This window comes from Topomyia yanbarensis, chromosome 3, assembly GCF_030247195.1.
Source record: "Topomyia yanbarensis strain Yona2022 chromosome 3, ASM3024719v1, whole genome shotgun sequence".
Lineage (NCBI taxonomy): Eukaryota > Metazoa > Arthropoda > Insecta > Diptera > Culicidae > Topomyia > Topomyia yanbarensis.
The window spans coordinates 62,531,400-62,552,624 of NC_080672.1; the positions used below are offsets into that span (position 1 = coordinate 62,531,400).

At 27.0% G+C, this 21,225-nt stretch overlaps 1 protein-coding gene across 1 annotated transcript in view; it reads right to left on the minus strand.

Annotated features, from left to right (window-relative positions):
* LOC131689747 (protein O-mannosyl-transferase Tmtc3-like) overlaps positions 1-21,225 on the minus strand; it is a 731,596-nt gene that overhangs the window by 677,293 nt on the left and 33,078 nt on the right. The window contains exon 2 of the mRNA XM_058975042.1: positions 13,874-14,387. Coding sequence (XP_058831025.1) covers positions 13,874-14,059 — 186 coding nt within the window. The 5' untranslated portion in view covers positions 14,060-14,387. The remainder of the gene's footprint in view (positions 1-13,873; positions 14,388-21,225) is intronic.

The window sequence follows — 21,225 nt, forward strand, 5'->3', positions numbered from 1 at the left end:
CTGCCGCTCTTATAATTCCAAATTTGTACAAACTAACTGTAACTGCTGAAAAAAAAATCTAAGACAGTTCAGGACCACTTCAACAGGCATAAATTTGAAATTTTATCCAAAATCGGCCCATTTTTCAAAAAATCAAAAGTCGCCACCAGTAGGAAGCGTTTTAGCAAACTCACTCCGAAGAAGAAAGTGGTCCCAATACCCTAACCTTTCATTTAAGAAGTGAGCCCGATGACTTTTTTAACATGATGTCATTTTGGGACACCCTATTGTCGGGCCATTGTGAAACCCGCAAGAAGAAAGGGCAGGAAACTCATTTAGAATCATTTAACCACATGCGCAGATTGCTTGCCAGACAAAGATTTTTTGACCATTTTTTATAACTTTTTATTCCACTTTCTTCCGTAAATATTATCAGCCATATTCGGTTTGATGCTACATTTCGGTACCTTCCGAACGTTGCAGTTGCTTTAACTCGAAATAAATTGAATTTTTAAACGAATAGTTGGATCGACACTTGAATTGATGTCCTTGCAGTGACACGCTTTTGACGCTATCATCGTTCTGCTTGCTTGTCTGGCTACCTTAGAACGTCTTGATATAACATGGGAGCTAGTTCAATGTGCGATTCTTACCTGCTCAGAACCCAACCCATCGATAAGAGATGTTTTGATGTGGATGAAACTTTTAACGCCGATTTCTTTCTGTTTTACCCACATGAAGTCTAATTTAGCATTGTTAATTGTCTATGGCATGAAATTATATCCATCTTACGGTACGGCACATACGGCACTGCAGCGTTGAAAATCTGGTACCGCGCACTTACCACAAGCCCATTATTTAGAAATATATTCACAGTACGGATAAGTAGAATTCGTTACAGACACACTTGAACACATACTTACTCACCACAACCGGTTTGTTGCCACTCAGTTACAGCAATCAAATCCAAAACTCAATATTCAATATCACCATAAACGGTTTTCAAATTTATATGTCAGATAATTTGATGTTTCTGAATTTTACCGGTAACGAATCTATTTTTGTTATAATCCTAAGGATTTTCCACGTTCAACAAGGTATAGTTTATTAAAATTGAATGAAGAATAATAGAGATATATTTACGATAAAATGATGAAGTTTAATATGAATGACAAAAGGCCACTTAACCCCAACTTCTCGTATTCGGACAAAGATCAAAAAGGCTCCGATCGATTTTTGAAATTTTTTACATTAGAAAAACTACAAAATATGCATGATTTGCATAACGGAGCAGAAAAATCATTAAAAATATAGCATTTTGGGGCAAAAATGACCCAGTACCCCACTTTCCCGTATTTTACTAGAGACAAAAATATCTCAATTAAAATACTATGATTACACTCAGGTTTTTTTACGCGGGGGATACAGGCCGCGTAAATGAAAACCGCGTAAATTTCAAAATCTGCGTAAATGAAAACCGCGTAAATTTCAAAATCTGCGTAAATGAAAACCGCGTAAATTTCAAAATCCGCGTAAATGAAAACCGCGTAAATTCCAAAGTCCGCGTAAATGAAAACCGCGTAAATTTCAAAAACCGCGTAAATGAAAACCGCGTAAATTTCAAAATCCGCGTGAAAAAATACCGCGCAAAAAAAACCGCGTAAAAAAAACTTGAGTGTATTTCCTTTCAAAAGAGGCATAAATCGTAATTTTCTGATTGCTACTTCAAAAGTTATAGCATTTAATGATTTTTTCCTCCATATTTTCCCATAGTACCAATTTCAAAAAAATTCAAGCGAAGTGGGCGGGGGTCTAAAATTGTCCAAATGATGTGAAATTTGGCATCTAAGCTTGCTTTGACATTTGTCACAATATGAGAGGGGGGGGGCCTTTGAGAATAAAAAAAAATTTTTTTGCGATGCCCTAGTGGATACTCAGTTTTGTTTTTATTTATTTATATTCTACGTGTCGTAAATATATAGAAGACTTCCGGCTCTGCTAAGTCACCGTTAATAAACGAATTAAAATAAATACAGTTAAGTTAAATACAGCGGCATCCTAGCATACTGGGTTGGCAAAGATGTATTCTTGTGCATCATGCGGCCAAACTGTCGCCATTCACCTCTCATACAGAACTCCTATCTTTTATTTCCCTGCGATACCAACCGGGGTACGAGCCACCTTATGCCGTTTTTGCTTAGATCCGGGGCCAGGCCGGGTTTTGGCTTCAACCACTGTCTGTTCCTAAATCTTAGCCTGACTCAGTTTTGCTTCGAACAGGAGCTGCATTAGTGATGATTAGTGCGGCGTATGCTGACAGAGCAGGGGAACAAACAACGCGTGCGTGGAACTGTTAGTGTATTCATCATACAAAGTAGAGCTATCGGTACAGTTAATGCTCATTTTGGGCCGCTCAAAATTATTTCATATTCTCTTTACAGATAAATATGTTTCGCTCTGTAACTTGTTATAATTTGTTGTTATTTTAAATACTAACGAGACCAAAGACCTTTCTTTCCCCAGGTAGTACAGAATTGGCCGTGGCCGCCGTCATTATAGACCATTCTATGAAAATGTTGAGACAGTGAAATATGTACAGTGAGAATGATTTACTCCTTCCAAGCATCAGTTTTTTTGGCTCATTGTGAATTTTCACTCATTCCGTCAATCACGAAGTGCAACTACGGACAGTCTACCTAAGCTAACCCGAGAAAAAGCAACACCCAAAGAAACACCATCGGTCCGAAAAAATTATGGAGATTTCCGCCTACAATACCCCAAAAACTACCCTCACTAGCGACCCACAAAATATTCCATAAACTAACCATAACTTCCGAGATCAAGGACCATGGCAAGGACGATGCTCACAATGCAATGGGTGAGCAAACCAATTTTTCCTCGCCGTGAACGCAGGTTTCAGGTGCAACATGTCTCAGAAAACCGCACCTTGTCGTAATGAGAGCATTTAATAATTTGACCTCGGAACAGTCATTTCCGAGTAGGATCCACTGTGGAGAAGTCAGACTGTCGAGCTGTGCCATAACGATAAAAACCAGATTCCTTAGGCAATTCCAAAATATCTAAAAGTGTCAAATCGGTCAAAACTAAAATTGTTTGGATGCCAAAGTGTTTTTTTTTCTAGTACACAAAACGGTTAGAAATAGACTACCACTACATCACTTTTTGCAATTAAGCCCATTTTCTAACACATGTCGAAAGCTTGGCAATGCATAGATCCAAAAGGCGAAATCTTATTACGAGCGAAATTTGTAAACAATATTCAAAATCGGGTTGACGAGTAGATGACGGAAATTGATGTCTGACACCGTTTTAAAACCCAAAATGGAAACATTTGATTAAGCGAAAATGTTTATAAATTTGTATGGACATTTTAGGAAATTCCCGAGCTTGCCATTTAAGCCAATATATTCTGATTCCTGATTCATGATTGTCCCAAATGATGTCTCGGAAGTCAAAGACAGAAGCTCGGGTTTACTGATGGGAGAAGCTTAGCAATATGAATATTGTTGCACAAGCTAAGTTGGTGGTCAGTCGATTCATGGCACCATTTGAACATTTAAAAATGCTGGTGGTACATGGTTTTCCTTAATTTACTAGTCAACTTCATTACGAAAATAACAATATTAATAGGATTACAGATTATTTTGCTCAACAAGAAGTCGCCACGTTGCAATTGAAAATCGCCATTTCCGTCATCCACTAGGAAAGCCTGTCCCATAAATATCCACATGGTTAGGATTATTAAAAACTAGCTAATACCCGTCGCGCGTTGCTGTGACTTTCAACGAAATGGCCATAAAACAGAATTTGTTTCGAAGCGTTTTATAGAAAACTAAACCAATGAAAGTCATACTCATCTCAGAATCCAATTTCCCCACTGCTAGTTGCCTGATACATGCAAAAAGTAACAGTAACGAATTTGGTATATATTCATAACAAACTTGAATGAAGTCTGGAAGACTGGAAGGCCACGGCGCGTAAATTTTACAAATTTTTGCAAATTTTATAAATTTTACAAATATTACAAATTATACAAATATTACAAATTATCCAAATTTTCGTGAATTTTACAAATTTTCGTAAATTTTACAAATTCTCATAAATTTTACAAATTTTTGAAAATTTTACAAATTTGTGTAAACTTTACATATTTTCGTAAATTTTAAGTTTTCGTATATTCTAGAAATTTCTGTAATATTTACAAATATCACAAATTTTTGTAAATTTTTGCAATTTTTGCAAAATTTACAAATTTTCGTGAATTTTACAAATTTTTGTAAATTTTACAAACTTTCGACAATTCTACAAATTTTTGTAATATTAAAAAATTTTCGTAAATTTTACAAATTTATGTAAATTTCACAAATTTTTAATTCTTTTTCCGTTAATTTTACAAATTTTCGTAAATTTTACAAATTTTCGTTATTTTTACAAATTTTGGAAATTTTTACAATTTTTGTGAATTTTACAATTCAAAATTTGCGAAAATCGAAAATTCACGGAAAAAAACCAAAATTTGTAAAATTTACGAAAATTTGTAAATATTACAAAAGGTTGTAAAATTCTCAAAAGTTTGTAAAACTTCCAAAAATATGTAAAATTTACAAAAAATTGCAAAATTTACAAAAAATTGTAAAAATTTTCAAAATTTGCAGAAATAACGAAAATTTACGAAAATTTGTAAAATTAACGGAAAAAAATAAAAATTTGTAAAATTCACAAATTTTACAAATTTTTGTAAATTTTATAAATTTTCGTAAATTTTACAAAATTTTGTAAATTTTACAAATTTTTGTAAATTTTACAAATTTTTGTAAATTCTACAAATTTTTGTAGATTTTACAAATTTTTGTAAATTTTACAAAATTTTTGTGAATTTTACAAATTTTTGTAAATCTTACAAATTTTCGTAAATTTTAGTATTACTTCCAAATTTCCGTAAATTTCACAAATTATTGTAAATTTTAAAAATGTTCGTAGATTTCACAAAATTTCGTAAATTTTAAAAATTTTCGTTATTTTTACAAATTTTTGGAAATTTTGCAAATTTTTTGAAATTTTACAATTTTTTGTAAATTTTACAAATTTTCGTAAATTTTACAAGTTTCCGAGAATTTTACAAATTTTCGTAAATTTTACAAACTACAAATTTTCGTGAAATTTTACAAATTTTCGTGATATTAGCAATTCTTCAAATTTTTGAAAATTTCTCAAATTTTCGTAAATTTACCAAATTTTCGTAAATTTTAGAAATTTTCGCAATGTTTACAAATTTCACAAACTTGTAATTTTTGCAAAATTAACAAATTTTCGTAAATTTTTCAAATTTTCGGAAATTTTACAAACTTTTGAGAATTTTACAAACTTTTTGTAATATTTACAAATTTTCGTAAATTTAACAAATTTTTGTTTTTTTCCGTGAATTTTCGATTTTCGCAAATTTTTGTAAATATTATAAATTTGTGAAAATTTTACAAACTTTCGTAAATTTTAAAAATTTTCGTGAATTTTGCAAATTTTCCTAAATTTTGCAAATTTTCCTAAATTTTACAAATTTTACAGATTTTCATAAATTTTACAAATTTTTGCAAATTTTACAAATTTTTGAAAATTTTATAAATTTTCGTAAATTTTACAAATTTTGCAAATTTTACATATTTTACAAATTTTACAAATTTTACAAATTTTACAAATGTTACAAATTTTACAAATTTTACAAATTTTACAAATTTTACAAATTTTACAAATTTTACAAATTTTACAAATTTTACAAATTTTACAAATTTTACAAATTTTACAAATTTTACAAATTTTACAAATTTTACAAATTTTACAAATTTTACAAATTTTACAAATTTTACAAATTTTACAAATTTTACAAATTTTACAAATTTTACAAATTTTACAAATTTTACAAATTTTACAAATTTTACAAATTTTACAAATTTTACAAATTTTACAAATTTTACAAATTTTACAAATTTTACAAATTTTACAAATTTTACAAATTTTACAAATTTTACAAATTTTACAAATTTTACAAATTTTACAAATTTTACAAATTTTACAAATTTTACAAATTTTACAAATTTTACAAATTTTACAAATTTTACAAATTTTACAAATTTTACAAATTTTACAAATTTTACAAATTTTACAAATTTTACAAATTTTACAAATTTTACAAATTTTACAAATTTTACAAATTTTACAAATTTTACAAATTTTACAAATTTTACAAATTTTACAAATTTTACAAATTTTACAAATTTTACAAATTTGTAAATCTTACAAATTTTCGTAAATTTTACAAATTTTCGTAAATTTTAGTATTACTTCCAAATTTCCGTAAATTTCACAAATTATTGTAAATTTTAAAAATGTTCGTAGATTTCACAAAATTTCGTAAATTTTAAAAATTTTCGTTATTTTTACAAATTTTTGGAAATTTTGCAAATTTTTTGAAATTTTACAAGTTTTTGTAAATTTTACAAATTTTCGTAAATTTTACAAGTTTCCGAGAATTTTACAAATTTTCGTAAATTTTACAAACTACAAATTTTCGTGAAATTTTACAAATTTTCGTGATATTAGCAATTCTTCAAATTTTTGAAAATTTCTCAAATTTTCGTAAATTTACCAAATTTTCGTAAATTTTAGAAATTTTCGCAATGTTTACAAATTTCACAAACTTGTAATTTTTGCAAAATTAACAAATTTTCGTAAATTTTTCAAATTTTCGGAAATTTTACAAACTTGAGAATTTTACAAACTTTTTGTAATATTTACAAATTTTCGTAAATTTAACAAATTTTTGTTTTTTTCCGTGAATTTTCGATTTTCGCAAATTTTTGTAAATATTATAAATTTGTGAAAATTTTACAAACTTTCGCAAATTTTAAAAATTTTCGTGAATTTTGCAAATTTTACAGATTTTCATAAATTTTACAAATTTTTGCAAATTTTACAAATTTTACAAATTTTACAAATTTTACAAATTTTACAAATTTTACAAATTTTACAAATTTTACAAATTTTACAAATTTTACAAATTTTACAAATTTTACAAATTTTACAAATTTTACAAATTTTACAAATTTTACAAATTTTACAAATTTTACAAATTTTACAAATTTTACAAATTTTACAAATTTTACAAATTTTACAAATTTTACAAATTTTACAAATTTGTAAATCTTACAAATTTTCGTAAATTTTACAAATTTTCGTAAATTTTAGTATTACTTCCAAATTTCCGTAAATTTCACAAATTATTGTAAATTTTAAAAATGTTCGTAGATTTCACAAAATTTCGTAAATTTTAAAAATTTTCGTTATTTTTACAAATTTTTGGAAATTTTGCAAATTTTTTGAAATTTTACAAGTTTTTGTAAATTTTACAAATTTTCGTAAATTTTACAAGTTTCCGAGAATTTTACAAATTTTCGTAAATTTTACAAACTACAAATTTTCGTGAAATTTTACAAATTTTCGTGATATTAGCAATTCTTCAAATTTTTGAAAATTTCTCAAATTTTCGTAAATTTACCAAATTTTCGTAAATTTTAGAAATTTTCGTAAATTTTAGAAATTTTCGCAATGTTTACAAATTTCACAAACTTGTAATTTTTGCAAAATTAACAAATTTTCGTAAATTTTTCAAATTTTCGGAAATTTTACAAACTTGAGAATTTTACAAACTTTTTGTAATATTTACAAATTTTCGTAAATTTAACAAATTTTTGTTTTTTTCCGTGAATTTTCGATTTTCGCAAATTTTTGTAAATATTATAAATTTGTGAAAATTTTACAAACTTTCGCAAATTTTAAAAATTTTCGTGAATTTTGCAAATTTTACAGATTTTCATAAATTTTACAAATTTTTGCAAATTTTACAAATTTTTGAAAATTTTATAAATTTTCGTAAATTTTACAAATTTTGCAAATTTTACAAATTTTACATATTTTACAAATTTTACATATTTTACAAATTTTACAAATTTTACATATTTTACAAATTTTACATATTTTACAAATTTTACAAATTTTACAAATTTTACAAATTTTACAAATTTTACAAATTTTACAAATTTTACAAATTTTACAAATTTTACAAATTTTACAAATTTTACAAATTTTACAAATTTTACAAATTTTACAAATTTTACAAATTTTACAAATTTTACAAATTTTACAAATTTTACAAATTTTACAAATTTTACAAATTTTACAAATTTTACAAATTTTACAAATTTTACAAATTTTACAAATTTTACAAATTTTACAAATTTTACAAATTTTACAAATTTTACAAATTTTACAAATTTTACAAATTTTACAAATTTTACAAATTTTACAAATTTTACAAATTTTACAAATTTTACAAATTTCACAAATTTTACAAATTTCACAAATTTTACAAATTTTACAAATTTTACAAATTTTACAAATTTTACAAATTTTACAAATTTTATAAATTTTACAAATTTTACAAATTTTACAAATTTCACAAATTTTACAAATTTTACAAATTTTACAAATTTTACAAATTTTATAAATTTTACAAATTTTACAAATTTTACAAATTTTACAAATTTTACAAATTTTACAAATTTTACAAATTTTACAAATTTTACAAATTTTACAAATTTTACAAATTTTACAAATTTTACAAATTTTACAAATTTTACAAATTTTACAAATTTTACAAATTTTACAAATTTTACAAATTTTACAAATTTTACAAATTTTACAAATTTTACAAATTTTACAAATTTTACAAATTTTACAAATTTTACAAATTTTACAAATTTTACAAATTTTACAAATTTTACAAATTTTACAAATTTTACAAATTTTACAAATTTTACAAATTTTACAAATTTTACAAATTTTACAAATTTTACAAATTTTACAAATTTTACAAATTTTACAAATTTTACAAATTTTACAAATTTTACAAATTTTACAAATTTTACAAATTTTACAAATTTTACAAATTTTACAAATTTTACAAATTTTACAAATTTTACAAATTTTACAAATTTTACAAATTTTACAAATTTTACAAATTTTACAAATTTTACAAATTTTACAAATTTTACAAATTTTACAAATTTTACAAATTTTACAAATTTTACAAATTTTACAAATTTTACAAATTTTGCAAATTTTGCAAATTTTACAAATTTTGCAAATTTTACAAATTTTGCAAATTTTACAAATTTTGCAAATTTTACAAATTTTACAAATTTTACAAATTTTACAAATTTTACAAATTTTACAAATTTTACAAATTTTACAAATTTTACAAATTTTACAAATTTTACAAATTTTACAAATTTTACAAATTTTACAAATTTTACAAATTTTACAAATTTTACAAATTTTACAAATTTTACAAATTTTACAAATTTTACAAATTTTACAAATTTTACAAATTTTACAAATTTTACAAATTTTACAAATTTTACAAATTTTACAAATTTTACAAATTTTACAAATTTTACAAATTTTACAAATTTTACAAATTTTACAAATTTTACAAATTTTACAAATTTTACAAATTTTACAAATTTTACAAATTTTACAAATTTTACAAATTTTACAAATTTTACAAATTTTACAAATTTTACAAATTTTACAAATTTTACAAATTTTACAAATTTTACAAATTTTACAAATTTTACAAATTTTACAAATTTTACAAATTTTACAAATTTTACAAATTTTACAAATTTTACAAATTTTACAAATTTTACAAATTTTACAAATTTTACAAATTTTACAAATTTTACAAATTTTACAAATTTTACAAATTTTACAAATTTTACAAATTTTACAAATTTTACAAATTTTACAAATTTTACAAATTTTACAAATTTTACAAATTTTACAAATTTTACAAATTTTACAAATTTTACAAATTTTACAAATTTTACAAATTTTACAAATTTTACAAATTTTACAAATTTTACAAATTTTACAAATTTTACAAATTTTACAAATTTTACAAATTTTACAAATTTTACAAATTTTACAAATTTTACAAATTTTACAAATTTTACAAATTTTACAAATTTTACAAATTTTACAAATTTTACAAATTTTACAAATTTTACAAATTTTACAAATTTTACAAATTTTACAAATTTTACAAATTTTACAAATTTTACAAATTTTACAAATTTTACAAATTTTACAAATTTTACAAATTTTACAAATTTTACAAATTTTACAAATTTTACAAATTTTACAAATTTTACAAATTTTACAAATTTTACAAATTTTACAAATTTTACAAATTTTACAAATTTTACAAATTTTACAAATTTTACAAATTTTACAAATTTTACAAATTTTACAAATTTTACAAATTTTACAAATTTTACAAATTTTACAAATTTTACAAATTTTACAAATTTTACAAATTTTACAAATTTTACAAATTTTACAAATTTTACAAATTTTACAAATTTTACAAATTTTACAAATTTTACAAATTTTACAAATTTTACAAATTTTACAAATTTTACAAATTTTACAAATTTTACAAATTTTACAAATTTTACAAATTTTACAAATTTTACAAATTTTACAAATTTTACAAATTTTACAAATTTTACAAATTTTACAAATTTTACAAATTTTACAAATTTTACAAATTTTACAAATTTTACAAATTTTACAAATTTTACAAATTTTACAAATTTTACAAATTTTACAAATTTTACAAATTTTACAAATTTTACAAATTTTACAAATTTTACAAATTTTACAAATTTTACAAATTTTACAAATTTTACAAATTTTACAAATTTTACAAATTTTACAAATTTTACAAATTTTACAAATTTTACAAATTTTACAAATTTTACAAATTTTACAAATTTTACAAATTTTACAAATTTTTCAAATTTTTCAAATTTTTCAAATTTTTCAAATTTTACAAATTTTACAAATTTTACAAATTTTACAAATTTTACAAATTTTACAAATTTTACAAATTTTACAAATTTTACAAATTTTACAAATTTTACAAATTTTACAAATTTTACAAATTTTACAAATTTTACAAATTTTACAAATTTTACAAATTTTACAAATTTTACAAATTTTACAAATTTTACAAATTTTTCAAATTTTACAAATTTTACAAATTTTACCCAACTAATAGCACACAAACACACACAATAACAAATGTCTACCGTCAGTTCCGGTTTAGATAAACTCATTATAACTCATTGATAAATCCAAGATGGCAACGTCCGGTTTAACTAACTTTACTATAACCTCAACAATATGGGCCTTTTTCGGAATGGGGTTGAGGAGTACATGTCGGAAACATTATAAAATCGATAATAGCGACTTCTGGTTTGGACGTTTTGCTCGGCCGGAAGTCGCCATCTTGGATTTCAAAAAGCCCGTTACAAAAATATATGTATGAGTACAAATTTTGTGAGCTGGTTTGACGAATCGAACTAACTGTAATAAGAATGTGAAGCGAACATTTTTACGAGCTAAATCCAAAATAACGATCACTTTTTTTACGAGCTAATTCAATTTACGAACTCCCGGCTTGGTTCGTAAATGGAGTTTCCAGTGTATTCATTTCCTGTACCTCTTCGTCGGATAGTTCAGCAAAATAGAATCGGGTAATCGAACAATATTTTATAGCATGTATGTAATGTATTTTCTCGCAGAATTCCTCAACGCACAGTGGTTGCTTTGCCAAAATAGTGCGATCTATTAATTTCGCCTATTTGGGTTATTGACGTCTTCGGAGGAATTTGTAGACAGTATATTTCAAATGGTGTTGTTGTTTTAATGCTTAATTCCCCTAGAAGTGAGATATATTCACCAACTTTCTCACAAGTACATATATTAAAATTGTGTCTTCGGCAAAGTTGTAGAGCAAGCTTCAGCGATCAACTTTGCCGAAGACACAAAGTCTCTATATTTAATATCGTCAACGTTTGTAGACGATCCCTTTAAAACCAAGTCATAACTATAACTTTTGAATATCTTGCTGACAAGTTCGGTATGTTGCGTTAAAAAGTTCAAATTACTAAAATGGACAACTTTGTATATTACAGCAATGGCTTTTATCATGTATTTTCAATGTAATTTGGCATTTTTTGAAAATTAAAGTGTCTCAAATGGCGTTTGTTTTTTAAAGTGAAAACGGCTTAGTGAACGTTAACAGTGTTTTCGGACTATTCATAAAAAATAGCAAAGTTTGTCATTTTCTGCTATGATTTTTGTGATTAATCCTCCTATAAGTGAGATTTTTAAACATTTTTTTTTGCTACAAGAAAAGAGGTAACGTCTTTAGAAAAGTTGTGCTTTCACGAATGTCATTGCTAAATACGTGAAGTCTCTTCTCTTATTACTTACGAAGTCATGGCTCGTTGTATTTGGAAGACCTCTAGAATCTTTTTTTAAAAATACCTTCGCAATTATTTTTTGGAAAATAATAGTTTTTTTTTCAATCATCTGTAACTGTGCTGCAGATAACGGGAGGTACTCTATTGAGTTTAAAAGGGTTGAAATAGCATTTTTAATTGCAGATAGAGCTGGCTTCCCTTATTTGACCGTTCAAAAATTATCACTTTTAAAACTTTTGCTAATTTTACCAAAATATACCCAATAACTTCCATCTAGAGCGATGATCTTTTCTGGAAAGATTGTACCTAGATAGAACGAAGAACTTTCCGGAACATACTGAAGCTTTATCTACGATATTATGTTGAGTTATGTTGAAAAAAAGTTTTTAAGGGGTCATTCGCAAACAACAGTCGATAACTTCGAGTATTTGTATCTTCAGTAAAGATGTTCGCAAAAACAAGTTCTTTAACATATATGAAGACTGTATCTTGTTTTTCGTACTTTGTAGCAAATAGCTCACTTCAACGGGGCTTAATCACTATAACAATATCAGCAACATAAAGGTCTTTAATCAAACATCCTGGAAGACATCATTGGTGAACACTTTACCGTTTTCGCGTGAATAATTTTTCGCGCATTTTTAGCAAAAAAAAAATCACTTTGCAATGGCGTCAAACATCAATTTTGAACATCTACTTAACCAATGCGTTTCGAAAATACCCATAAATCGGAATTTCTGCATATTCGATAAACTGACCTACTTTGCGGTGCCTGCATTTCTATATTTTAAGATCTCAATTTTGACCCTTTATGGGTATGTATAAGCTGACCAACTCCGACGAAAAAATCCGTACACCATACCGCTGCGAAGCGAAATCGTTCATCGCGCTCAGGCAAACAGTCCGCACAGTGTACGGATTTTTTCGTCAGAGTTGGTCAGCTTAGGTATGTTCCACGTCTATAAGACAACTGATTAGGCTTGTGGATAATAAAACGTTCACTTTAAGAAGCTCTTGGATTTCCTGCAATTTGGGTTAATATAACCATGCTTACCCACCTAACTATTAAAGAGTCTTTAAGTTATACAATCGTCCAATTTTGTGTGAACTGTTTTTACGAAAGAAATTCTACGAACAAAAGTAATTTACAGATTTGGTTCGTAAAATGAGGTTTTAGTGTATATATTAAGCTTTTCAAGGATTGGCCAAGAATTTTTGACAGTACTATTTTTTAAAACTATCACATTCATAGATTCGTGGACATTGAAATTGAAATAATAAGATTGAAACCGAAATTCATCGAATTGACCATTAAAAAAGAATCAAACACAAAAAATGTGTTTAAAAATCCGTATACAGAGACTCTTACGCGCACTACGCCAGATCACTACTTTACATAAATATGTAAGTAGAAACTCTTACAACCATTCCCATGTAACCTTGTCCATTGACCGGTCCAAAATTTAAGCTAAACAGATGCCTCTCACCTTATGCATCGGCGTCCCCCAGAAATCGTTGAGAAAGACATTTTTGATGGACGAGTGCGGCCGCAGATCCCGGTTCTCCTTGATCGCACTGATGTCGTCGAACACGAAGCCACAGTTCAGGCTGTTGTGGTAGCACAACACACAGGTCAGTGCAATCAGAGCCCCGTACAGATGATGAGACGACATGATGTTTCTTCCGCGGTTCTTCCACGTCTCGTTGTTTAAAATAACATTTACGCCTCTACTTTGTTTAATTAACTTTTACCCGCACTTCGCTCGCGTTTCGCATTATCTTCATCGAAATATTTAGCAATTAATGAAACAAAACTCTCGTTACTCTGCGCTACGTGAAATCAACGAAAATTTTATAAACGGAATAAAAAATGCCTATCGCCCTTCTGGTTTGACGAAAATTGAATTGCGCTCATAATTTGACACTGGAAACATTTCACCTCCCCCTAGGGGCGACTAACGACGACCGCCGAGCCTGCTGGTGCCTTACCGAAACTGGCATCTGCGAATAAAGATGGATAGAAAAAACGAAAACAAAAATCGGATTAGGTTTATAATACATAAAATATTAAAATCTTTTTCAATCATTCGGTTTCTGAACTTGTTTGTTTTACTCGATGGTTTACGGGGGTGGGGGGCCGGCTGGGTGGAAGAGGGAAAAAGTCAAACTGCTACGAGTCGAAGCAACAGTATACACAGTACAGAGAAGAAAGGAAGTTTCAATTTCTCGGTAGATAACAAACTAGAGACAGAGATGTTGGCAAACATATATATTTTTTTTGGAAAGTTTAACGGGTGTGGGAGAACTGGGCCGGGAGTTAGGAGGAACAGTTCAAAAGTTTCAGGATGGGACACAATGGAACGTTTCACTAGACTGAATTGGTCAGAAATGTGACATTTTTTATTTTTGCGACATTCAATCAGAAGATGAATTAATAATAAAACTGTTGATGGAAAAAAAATATTAAAAAAAAAATGTTTTCGCTGAAATATGACCTAACGTACGATCCATTCTCCAAGAGATATTTATCGATACACAAAATGCAGCCCAACTTAACCAACCAACTAACCAAACAAACGCAAGAAGCGAAATATTCGAAGTTGCAAGCGTACAGAAAATAATAAAAGTAGACAAGAATTTCAAACAAGCCAAGCTCAACTTTCCAAGAGTCGGAATGAATAATGACTTTTACCGAACTCGCTCTCCCGGATCAGTTTTTCCATCTTAGGACCTTGTTGAATGTAGAACCGAGCGGGGGCGGGGGGGGGGGGGGGCGAGTGGTGTTTGTTTTATACCACCCCCACCATAACCATCCCCAGCCCCTTTATTTTTCATTTCATATCGTCTCAAGAAACCACACCCCCGACGAGTCGGGAATCCAGCAACGATGACAATTTTTCTCAAGTTTACCGCGCTGCGGTTTGAGGCTGCTGAACTGGTCCAACCAACCAACCAACCAACAAGACGAGGTTAAACTTTTGCATCTTTTGCTTGTTTTCCAGCGTCGGTTTTTTTCGTTTGGTTCGCAATCTACCACAATCTTGGTGCTGATGGTGATGGTGTGCTGCTGATGTTAAGGTACTGTTAGCTGTTGCTGTGTCTACCGGAGATGATACCTTCCTGGTGAAGGAAAACCGACACCGTTGAGGTCTTAATTTTCGGGGCAATATTGCACACCCGACGAAAAGTTAAGCGATTTCCTGGGTGCGATTAGTTTGAAGGGTTTGTGATCCGGTAACTTGAATAGATTGATGGGTTGTCAAATTTTGCATGCAAATTGGAAAAGTTGTCAGTTGTGAAAGGATAAAGTGGAAGAATTTTTTTATAAATGTTTGACTTTGAAGGTTGTTAATTGCGTAGTTGAAAAAATTCGATATTGATCGTCAAATACGCGTCCTTTTTAAACTGGAATATGCACAGCGTGCGATTGAAAATTTGATTTTCTGTAGACCAGATAAATCAACGATTTGTGATTATAATTTGAAAATCTTCCAACGGTGTTATCTTAAAGATTGTTTAACGATATTCATAGGACGTGTTAAGCCTTTCTTCTTTGGTCTACTTGCCTTCTTGAAGGCAATATTGTCCCACACGATCGGAGACAAATGAGTGCCATCGCAATCCAAAAACCAGCAAAACCAACCTCCGATCACAACTCATATCGGCCGATTGAAATTGTATCCATTCTTCAAGATAATTACATATTCTGTTCCGCTTCGATACCTGAGTCGAAGTAAATCGCTTTCTGTCAGATACACGATTTTACTTCCGCACTGGTAAAAGGACGAATCATTTTGCAGTGTTTTACGTTGGTCTCAACAGAAATTCAAATGGCCTATGCCAGTAAAGAGCAAATAGCATCAGTTTTATGGAATATTAAGAGGGCTTTTGATTCTGTTTCCATCGACATTCTTTCTGAGAAGCTGCACCAGCATGGGCTTTCAGAATCTTTGAACAACTTTTTACTGGATTTGTTTGTCGAAAAAGCAAATATGGCGGTGGTGAGCTTTTTTCGTCCACAGTCCTTATCACCCATTTATATTTATTTTAAATTTTTTCGTCGACAGTGCTACCTTTGAAAATGAACCACCTGGATTATGCTGCTAACGTTTCATGATCTTATTTTATTGAGAATAACTAAATAGACTTCATTTTATTACACTCAGAATTGTACATATTGTTTTTTGATTTGATGGCATTCTAAAGGGAACCGCTGGGTTATACCAATCGAGCTGGCATTTCTTGGGACTGAGAAAACAAGTTTCATTGTATGTTTAGTGTTTATTTGACAAGCTAGGGAATTAATTCACTAGGCATGTAATGTACGTGGGGAATACGCATGGTCTTGTCTGAGTGAAACAATGGCTGTTGAATCATGAATAAGGGCTGGGAGTTGACAATTTACGAGAAGAATCTTACAAAATGTGCGGAAGTCATATCAGCACGAAGAATAATGATGGTTTATTGTCAAATTCAGAGGTTCATTATTAGTCCATCAAATCGTCCAACAAAATTCCAACAACGTCCAACAACAAATTCCAACATCGTCCAACAAGTTCAACAAAATCGGGAAATATACTTTTCTTTCTTTTTAAGAAACCGAAGCTCTTTAAATATTGTTCTTTAGTCCCTAGATATAGCTGCATAATCGTTCCTGGTTATTTAGCTTAAACTTACCTTAAGGGGATCTAACAGTGCAAAATAAAAAAAATGAAAAAAATTTTTTACGCATTTTGGATCTCTAAGATAAAGAAAATATGTTCAATAAAGGATTTACTCGAATTCAATTTGGTTCGTCTGCTAGAGCCCATCAAACTACCAACTATCAATTTTTATATGAAGCTGATAAAATTGGGTCAAAACAGCTGATAAAATCGGGGGTAGATTAAATCGGGAGCTGATAAAATCGGGTCTTCACTGTATTACAAAAATTTGAACAATTTACAAAAATTTGAAAAATTTACAAAAATTTGAAAAATTTACAAATTTACAAAAATTTGAAAAATTTACAAAAATTTGAAAAATTTACAAAAATTTGAAAAATTTGCAAAAATTTATAAAATTAACAAAAATTTGTAAAATTTACGAAAATTCGTAAAATTTAAGAAAATTCGTGAAATTTAAGAAAATTTGCAACAATTACGAAAATCTGCAAAATTTACGAAAATTTGTAAATTTACAAAAATTTGCAAAATTCACGAAAATTTGTAAAATTTACAAAAAATTTAAAATTTACAAAAATTTTAAAATTTACGAAAATTTGTAAAAATAACGAAAATTTGTGAAAGTTACGAAAATTTACAAAAGTTTTTCGTAGCTTTCGTATTTTATGAAATTAACGAAAATTTGCAAGTTTTTTAAGATTTTCGTATTTGTAAAATTAACGAAAATTTGTAAAATGTGCGAAAATTTGAAAAATCGCAAATGTCACAAAAATTTGTAAAATTTACGAAAATTTGCGGTTTGTAAAATTTACGAAAATTTGTGAACTTTAATAAAATTTGTAAAATTCACGAGAATTTGTAAAATTTATAAAACTGAAATTTACGAACATTTTTAAAATTTACAATAATTTGTGAAATATGCGAAAATTTGTAAAATTTGTGATTATTACGAAAATTTACAAAAATTTGTGAAATTTGGAAGTATTACTAAAATTTCTAAAATTTACGAAAATTTGTAAAATTTACAAAAAAATTTATAATTTACAAAAATTTGTAAAATTTACAAAAAATTGTAAAATTTACAAAAAATTGTAAAATTTACAAAAAATTGTAAAATTTACAAAAAATTGTAAAATTTACAAAAAATTGTAAAATTTACAAAAAATTGTAAAATTTGCAAAAAAATGCAATATTTACAAAAAATTGTAATTTACAAAAAATTGTAAAATTTATAAAAAAATTGTAAAATTTCCAAAAATTTCTAAAAATAACAAAAATTTGCAAAATTCCCAAAAATTAGAAAAATTTACTAAAATTGGTCAAATTTACGAAAATTTGTAATAATTACAAAAATTTGTAAAATTTACGAAAACTTGTAAAATTTACGAAAATTTGAAAAATTTACGAAAATTCGAAAAATTTACGAAAATTTGAAAAATTTACGAAAATTTGAAAAATTTACGAAAATTTGAAAAATTTACGAAAATTTGAAAATATTACGAAAATTTGAAAAATTTACGAAAATTTGAAAAATTTACGAAAATTTGAAAAATTTACGAAAATTTGAAAAATTTACGAAAATTTGAAAAATTTACGAAAATTTGAAAAATTTACGAAAATTTGAAAAATTTACGAAAATTTGAAAAATTTACGAAAATTTGAAAAATTTACGAAAAATTTACGAAAATTTGAAAAATTTACGAAAATTTGAAAAATTTACGAAAATTTGAAAAATTTACGAAAATTTGAAAAATTTACGAAAATTTGAAAAATTTACGAAAATTTGAAAAATTTACGAAAATTTGAAAAATTTACGAAAATTTGAAAAATTTACGAAAATTTGAAAAATTTACGAAAATTTGTAAAATTTACGAAAATTTGTAAAATTTTCGAAAATTTGTGAAATTTACGAAAATTTGTAAAATTTACGAAAATTTGTAAAATTTACGAAAATTTGTAAAATTTACGAAAATTTGTAAAATTTACAAAAATTTGTAAAATTTACGAAAATTTGTAAAATTTACGAAAATTTGTAAAATTTACGAAAATTTGTAAAATTTACGAAAATTTGTAAAATTTACGAAAATTTGTAAAATTAGCGAAAATGTGTAAAATTTACGAAAATGTGTAAAATTTACGAAAATTTGTAAAATTCACGAAAATTTGTAAAATTTACGAAAATTTGTAAAATTTACGAAAATTTGTAAAATTTACGAAAATTTATAAAATTTACAAAAATTTGTAAAATTTACGAAAATTTGTAAAATTTACGAAAATTTGTAAAATTTACGAAAATTTGCAAAATTTACGAAAATTTGTAAAATTTACGAAAATTTGTAAAATTTACGAAAATTTGCAAAATTTACGAAAATTTGTAAAATTTACGAAAATTTGTAAAATTTACGAAAATTTGTAAAATTTACGAAAATTTGTAAAATTTACGAAAATTTGTAAAATTTGTGACATTTGTAAAATTTACAAAAATTTGTAAAATTACACAAATTTGTAAAATTTACGAAAATTTGTAAAATTTACGAAAATTTGCAAAATTTACGAAAATTTGTAAAATTTACAAAAATTAGTAAAATTTACAAAAATTAGTAAAATTTACAAAAATTAGTAAAATTTACGAAAATTCGTAAAATTTACGAAAATTTGTAAAATTTACGAAAATTTGTAAAATTTACGAAAATTTGTAAAATTTACGGAAATTTGTAAAATTTACGGAAATTTGTAAAATTTACGAAAATTTGTAAAATTTACGAAAATTTGTAAAATTTACAAAAATTTGTAAAATTTACGAAAATTTGTAAAATTTACAAAAATTTGTAAAATTTACAAAAATTTGTAAAATTTACAAAAATTTGTAAAATTTACAAAAATTTGTAAATTTTGCGAAAATTTGTAAAATTTACGTAAATTTGTAAAATATACGAAAATTTGTTAAATTTACGAAAATTTGTAAAATTTAAGAAAATTTGTAAAATTTACGAAAATTTGCAGTTGCCGAAAATTTATAAAATTTCCGAAAATTTATAAAATTTGCAAAAATTTGTAAAATTTGCAAAAATTTGTAAAATTTAGGCTGGGTGATTTGGTTTCATGGGTATTTTCCAATGATTGGATCTCTCAGTGACTTGGATGAGGTCGTGGATAAAACAAACTCACTCATAGCAGCAGCATTCCAAGAGGCTTGTTCGCTTCAAGTTACGCGTGCTTCTAGAGGAATCCCTTTGGTGGAATATCCAGCTTGTCGACTCAAAAAGTTGTAGAATGTAGAAGAGCTTGGAATCGCAGACGTAAGGACGGGTCGGAGGCATTTAAGCTAACTCGCAAATCATACAGAAATGGTTTTAGATCCTCTAAGCGAAGTGGTTGGAACGAATGCCTCAAATCTCAACTAGAACTGGTAATGGTGATTATTCGTTTGACGAAGATGTAGTACTCATCTGTCTTTTTGACACACACTTTCCAGGCCGTACGAGGCCCTTGCATTCTTTTCCGGTAGTTTTGAATTTTGCGCATTTTTTATAGAACTTTGACAACCGAATCGATCAACTGGGCGATTGTAGATGGGATAATTCCAGTTCTGCTTCAAAGAGGATGTGAACACTTCAAACATATTTTTTAAAAAGTTCTTAATGTAATCTTTCAACAGGATACATTTCGTTAGCGCGGCAGGAAATAATTGATTCCCAAAAGTGGTCGCGTTACTTATGAGGTCATGGAGTACCTTCATTTAACACGAGCTGGATACACGCGATGCTTAGCAACCGACATCTGTGGTCATCGCTAAGATAAGTAGAGATAAGGAAATGGAGTATCTGCGGATGTCCTCAAGGTGGTTTGCTGTCACCACTTTTATGGAACCTTTTCACCGACGGCTTGTTGAGAACACTTAATGAGCATTGGCGTTTCAATGGCGTTATCATTTAATCCAAATGAAACGTCAATGGTGCCTTGCACGCAACGAAGGATTACTAACGGAGTTCGTCCGTTGCAGTTCATTGATTATTGTATTATTGTAGCAGATCAAATTAAGTACGTTGAGGTAATTCTGGACTCAAAACATAATTGGACAGTTCACAGCGATTGCAGAATCAGGAAAACTTGCAGGACCTACGGCCAATGTCTTTCTTGGGGCAAATCTTGGGGATTCAAACCCACCTGCATTC